This window comes from Colobus angolensis, unplaced genomic scaffold (genome assembly GCF_000951035.1).
Source record: "Colobus angolensis palliatus isolate OR3802 unplaced genomic scaffold, Cang.pa_1.0 Scaffold12, whole genome shotgun sequence".
NCBI lineage: Eukaryota > Metazoa > Chordata > Mammalia > Primates > Cercopithecidae > Colobus > Colobus angolensis.
Genome location: NW_012113141.1, coordinates 1965259 through 1971391, shown reverse-complemented (window position 1 = coordinate 1971391; position 6133 = coordinate 1965259). Strand labels below are relative to the sequence as shown.

The 6133-nt window shown below is 52.7% G+C and overlaps 2 protein-coding genes across 2 annotated transcripts in view; one reads left to right on the top strand and one right to left on the bottom strand.

Annotated features, from left to right (window-relative positions):
* The window catches only part of STOX1 (storkhead box 1), a 113581-nt gene that overhangs the window by 53814 nt on the left and 53634 nt on the right, over window positions 1–6133 (bottom strand). The window lies entirely within an intron of this gene.
* Window positions 2500–5114, top strand: LOC105501154 (putative uncharacterized protein C5orf60). Its single transcript, XM_011926997.1, has 5 exons — window positions 2500–2690; window positions 3410–3467; window positions 3958–4018; window positions 4247–4582; window positions 4962–5114. The coding sequence occupies exons 1-5, from the start codon at window positions 2508–2510 to the stop codon at window positions 5080–5082; spliced, it is 759 nt and encodes a 252-aa protein (XP_011782387.1). The 5' UTR covers window positions 2500–2507; the 3' UTR covers window positions 5083–5114.

Genomic DNA, 6133 nt, shown 5'->3' with positions numbered 1-6133 from the left:
GGATGGTCTTGATCTCCTGACCTCGTGATCCGCCCGTCTCGGCCTCCCAAAGTGCTGGGATTACAGGCTTGAGCCACCGCACCGGGCCTTAAAAAATTTTAGATTCAGTAGGTACATGTGCAGGTTTGTTACATGGATAAACTGTGTGGTGCTGAGGTTTGGGCTTCTAGTGAACCTGTCACTTAAATAGTGAACACAGTACCTAACAGGTAGTTTTTCAACCCTTCCCCTGCTCCCACTCTCCCCAGTTTTTGAGTTCTCAGTCCCTTTTTTTTTTGAGACGGAGTCTCTCGCCCAGGCTGGAGTGTAGTGGTGTAATCTCGGTGCCCTGCAACCTCAGCCTCCTGGGTTCAAGTGATTCTCTTGCCTCAGCCTCCTGAGTAGCTGGGACTATATAGGTGCATGCCACCACACTCAGCTAATTTTTGTATTTTTAGAAAAGACAGGGTTTCACCATGTTGGCCAGGCTGGTCTTGAACTCCTGACCTCAAGTGATCTGCCCGACTTGACCTCCCAAAGAGCTAGGATTACAGGTGTGAGCCACCGCGCCCAGTCCGTGGTCCATGGTTTTAAATATATCAGTGACACCTATAAACTGATGATTCCCACATTTAAATTTCTAGCCAAAGCTCTTGGCCGATTTCTAGATTGTTCCCGTGCTTCCGCAGCCTCTAGTGCCACTGGTATGTCTAACGCCATCTTACATTAAAGGTCAAAAGATTTCTGAAGCCCCCACACAACTCACACCCAACTCCTCCCCCAGTGTTTCCATCTCAGTCAAAGTAGCATCCTTCCCCCTCTTCCCCACCCCCCCTGCAATTTACCCAGTTCCCTGGCCCCAGTTTCTCTAAGCGTCCATGTGAGCAAGACCAGCTGGCTTTATCTTCAAAATATATCCCGAACCTGTGCAGTATTACCACCCTATTCCAAGCAACCCGCAACCATACCTATCTGGATTCTTGTAACTGCTTCCTACCTGGCATCTCTGCTTCTACTCTTGCCCCTGCTCTCCCCCATAATCTTTACATGGATTTTTAAAAATAGGTAAATCAGACCATGCCACTTCCCTTCCCAGAGCCCTGTGGTGGTTTCTCATCATTAGAATAAAGAGCTCTCCTGATCCAGGCCTTGCTTAGCTTTCTGACTTCCTTGTTTTATTTTATTTTTATTTATTTATTTGTTTTTTTGAGACAGAGTCTAGCTCTGTCATCGCCCAGGTTGGAGTGCAGTGGCGCAATATTGGCTCGCTGCAAGCTCTGCCTCCTGGGTTCACGCCATTCTCCTGCTTCAGCCTCCAGAGTAGCTGGGACTACAGGCACCCGCCACCACACCCAGCTAATTTTTTTGTATTTTTAGTAGAGACCGGAATTCACCGGGTTAGCCAGGATGGTCTCGATCTCCTGACCTCGTGATCCTCCTGCCTTGGCTTCCCAAAGTGCTGGGATTACAGGCGTGAGCTCCTGCACCTGGCCCTGACTTCCTTTTCTAATGCTGGCGACAGTTAGAGGTGAGCACCCTGTGAAGACGTGGGCCCTCTATTAGGTGGAGGGGAGGGGAGGAAAGGGAGGCAGGGAGGGAGGGAAGAAAGGGAGAAAACACCAACAACTCAAAGAAGAATCACCATATAAACAACCTGTGCCCGTCAGGAACGTGCATCTTGCCTGCTATTATCTAATAGTTGAGACATGAAGTGGACTGACAAATTTGTGGGTTCTTGTTATGAGGAACTGACCTAGGTTGATATTCATTCTGCCAGAGCCATTGGAATTTGTAGCCTCTGGAAAGAGTTGTGCTATTTGGCAAAACCTGAATTGGGCATCACTTATCTTCATGTGCTTAGCCAAAGCCCTAGGAAAACTTTTTTGAGGCCAGGCACGGGAGGCTCACACTTGTACTCCCAGCACCCTGGGAGGGTGAGGCGGGTGGATCACGAGGTCAGGAGTTCGAGACCAGCCTGGCCAAGATGGTGAAACCCTGTCTCCACTAAAAATAAAAAAAATTAGCCAGGCGTGGTGGTAGGCGCCTATAATTCCAGCTACTCGGGAGGCTGAGGTAGAAAATTGCTTGAACCTGGGAGGCAGAAGTTACAGTGAGCAGGTAGAGGAGACCCTAGAGCAATAATCCCTGGAAATAACAGGAATTTCAGGGACAAATCCAGATCCTCAAAAACTGTGAAATTGAGGGAGCCTGAGCAGATCTCCAAGGAACCAGGTACCATCTGTGTGCCAGGGTGAGAGGATAGAAAACAGACCAGGTCTGTCTCTGATAGGTTGAGAAGGTGGAGTGGGAAGGAGGGATGTAGAAGGCCAGGAGGGTGAAGGGAACTGCAGGGGTGGGTGGTGGTGGGTGGGGCTGGACCTCAGTCTCCTCCTCCCACTGCCCACCCCACCCTTAGGAGCCCTTTGTGAGGGGGAGGCCCCACCTCTGTGATGTGGGCCTGGGCCCCAATAAATATTCCCGAGGGGACGCCCAGGGCTCAGTAGACCGAGGGCAGCAGTGCAGTTGACATGGATGTTCTCTTTCCTCTGAACAGTGTTCTTGACACAGAGCTGTGCTGGAGCCCCATTCCGGAGATCATCCATTTCAGCCTCTTTGCTGCGTTTAGCCTGATGTTCCTGATCATCTTACGCCCCTACTTTACCCCCAGGGAGCCGTCCTCAGGGCCTCCCAGAGAGGAGAACAGCAAGAATGTAAGGAGCCCTCAGCCCACACCCAGCAGAGAATGATTCTGTTTTTCCTGTTCTCTTTTCCACTTTTCCAAATCAAGCAGAGGCGCTCCTGTGATGGGAAATCTCATCATCCCTCTAGGGACGGCAGGGCAGGCAGGGGTTGGAGTGAGCATAGGATTTCCATCCCCAGCTCCCAGACCATCTGTGGGGGTGCACGGGAGGCATCACAGCAAAAACAAACCCCGGGACTCAGCGGCGAGGACCCGGTTATGAGAGGGGTGAGGTCATTGTGGGAGGACAGGCCGAGCCCGGGCTCATCAGCCGCCTTCCCGGGCAGGTGCCTCGGGTCCCAGCCGCTGTGTGCAGTGCTCTGGGGCTGTGCTGAGCCCCTGAGAGCCCCCACCTGAGACTGGAGTCGCCTCTGGCCTCCTCGGAAGCAGAATCCTCCCTGCCAGCTTGGAGGCACCTGCAGACCCAAGTGTGTGTGTTTCATAAGCAGCGAAACAGGGACTAAGGATGCCCAGGGCAGGCCTCACATAGAAAACCCCTCCATGCTTTTCAAAGAAGGAAACCAGAAAAGGTTATTATGCACTTTAGAAATGAGTGAAAGGAAAGAGAAGCACGCAGGGCTCCGTGAGCTGAGTGGAGAAAGTGTGTCATTCACAAGCACTGTGGGTCTGCAGCTGTGGGGACAGGAGACTGAGACCTGGCCTGTGCCCTCACTCTTTCTTGTCTCTCAGGACCAAGCTGAAGTGGGGGAGTGGATAAGGATCAGAAATAGGTGTATCACTTCGAAAGGTAAGGCTCTGAGGGTCCCCGAAGCCCCAGAGATCACAGCTTCACCTGTTCCTAGGAACAAGCACCAAATCTCCTAGGAAGTCATTTGCAGAGGCCTGATGGGGAAGCTCCTGCTAGGGCAATTGGAACCCAGGATCCATCTCTGATTCCCTGCTAGGATGAAGTCATAGGGTCCAGGGAGTGGGTGTTGTCCGGGAGGGGACTATGTGGGGGAGGGGACCAGTGACTGCCTGGACCTGCAGGAGGGGCTCCAGGTCCATGTGGGCAGCTGTTTAACATGGCTGAGTCCTCTTTGAGACTCAGGAAGTACTTTGTAAATGGCAAAGTGCTGCCTCCCGGGCACCTGGCTATCACTCTTGGGGCCATGTGGCCTTAGACAGGGATGCTGGGGCTCCAGAGTCTAATCCCCGATCCTGGGATCTCTCCTAAGGGTACATGGACTCAGCCTCCTTCCCTCCCTCACCACCATAACCCATCTCCTGCTTTCCAGATTACAGAATTCTCTTGAAAGAAGTGGAGAACCTTGAGGTCTACGCTTTCCTGCTGGAAAAGTGAGGCTCTTTCCCCTTCTCTCCCATGTCCTTCTTCCTACCAGGGCCTAGGATGCCGCCCCAGGGCCTGGGGCTGATCTGGGAGGGGAGATCACAGCCATGATGTCACTAAAGCCCTGGGGCAGGGGTAGGCAGAGCTTTGTGAAATCAGCATGGGGGGCCCTGGAGGGGCCTGGACCACAGGTGTCCAGTGCTCCCAGCTGCAGTTTGTGCTCCTGTCTCCTGCAGGTGCCTGAAGGAGCTCCCTAGGGAGGGCAGATCCCATCACCTTCCATGCCAAGACCACCTGGGGCCAGTGTACAAACAAGCACCTGCTGGGAACCACTGTCCACGTGGGGGGAGTGGGAAAGCTTCTAGCTTCCATGTGTCCCCAAGGGCTCCCCCGGCTCCTCTGGCCTCCATGCCATCATCAGTCCTGAAGACCTCCATAGGATCCTTTGAGTCTCTGTCATCCCTGAGCTCCTCCAAGCCACCAGAGCCTTTGCGTCCCCTGAAGCACCCTTCACACCGGCCATCTGCCAGCACCCTGTCACCAAACCCGACCACCTCTGTAGAATCCTTGGGGTCTCTGTCATCCCTGAGCTCCTCCCAGCGACCACAGCCCTTGCGTCCCCTGGAGTGTCCTTCATACAAGCCACGTGGGCGTTCCCCTCCCCGACGACGGAATCCTGGCTGGGTGTCCTGGACTGACTCCATGCAGGCTGATTCCAAAACTGATGTGACAATATGCCCAATGTGCAACGCCCCTGAGTGCTCCTGTCCACACAGTTGGTGGGTGCCTTCTAGCCCTCGAGTGATCCAAGGCATTGGTCGCTGCAGTGATCCTAACCTGGGCCTCTCCGGGAGGCAGGAGGTTGCTAGAGCCTGGTGCCTCTGCACCTCCACACAGTATCCATTCGAGCACCCTAATCTTCCCACCCACCCACTAAATGCTTCCTTCTAGGGAGACCCCACATGCAGGCAGCTGGAGGCAGGGGTGCCACTTTCCTCAGCTTGGACGTGCCAATGCTGCTGGACGCACAAGACACCAAAATCCATGGACACAGCACATCCAACATCCATGAACAATTAGGAATCTCTTGAGGACAACTTGGAGGCACATCCCCTCATCCGGGCACCCCACAGATGCTGGAAACGCGTGTTGTAATGGATTGGGAGAGGCGGAGACGGAGCCCGTAAATCTCCTTGGGAGGCTTGGCCCCCACAGAGACCTTTTCCACAGTGCTGCACAGAGACCTCCCACTGCAAAGATCTCCCACAGAGACCTCATGTCTGTTCTTCCTAGAGGATCTGAACTCACTTAGAAAACTGCCAGCACAGGAGGGATAACATCAGCTGTGCCCCCTACCGGACAACCCAGAAACTTTGGGTCACTGTCAACGTTGCAGGGAAGATGCTCAGAAATTGTTGCTCTTTTGCACTGCCATTCTCTCCTAACAGAACTGCAGATTCCATGTGTAGACCTGCAAACTTCTGTTCTCTACAGTTCCCTGACCCACAGTTTAGAGAATCATAATTTTTTTTTTTAATGGAATCTCACTCTGTTGCTCAGGCTGGAGCGCAGTGGCACCATCTCGGCTCACTTCCGCCTCCCAGATTCAAGTCATTCTCCTGCCTCAGCTTCCCAAGTAGCTGTGATTACAGGCACGTGCCACCACATCCAGCTAATTTTTATAATTTTAGTTGAGAGAGGGTTTCACCATGTTGGCCAGGCTTGTCTTGAACTCCTGACCTTAAGATATCCACCTACCTCAGCCTCTCAAAAGTGCCGGGATTATAGGCCTGAGCCACTGCACTCAGCTGAATCATAAATTTTAAACCTGAATAAAATGCTGCCAACCTCCAATGAGAGTAAAATATCTCCTTTGTCCAATTTTAGTTATTGTCTAGTCAAATGCTATCAATGTCGTATTTTAAAATTTCATTGGCAACAAGGCCTGAACTAGAGATGGGTGACTTCCTTATTTTGGAAACATGATAAAGACCCATGGCAAATGGACTCTAGAAATAAACCACCAAAGCCGGGCGCGGTGGCTCAAGCCTGTAATCCCAGCACTTTGGGAGGCCGAGACGGGCGGATCACGAGGTCAGGAGATCGGGACCATCCTGGCTAAC

Coding starts and splice junctions, on each gene's coding strand:
- LOC105501154 (XM_011926997.1), top strand. CDS start 2,508: ATGGATGTTCTCTTTCCTCTGAACAGTGTTCTTGACACAGAGCTGTGC. Junction 2,691..3,409: donor GAGAGGAGAACAGCAAGAAT/GTAAGGAGCCCT, acceptor CTTGTCTCTCAG/GACCAAGCTGAAGTGGGGGA. Junction 4,583..4,961: donor ACCTCTGTAGAATCCTTGGG/GTCTCTGTCATC, acceptor GCTTCCTTCTAG/GGAGACCCCACATGCAGGCA.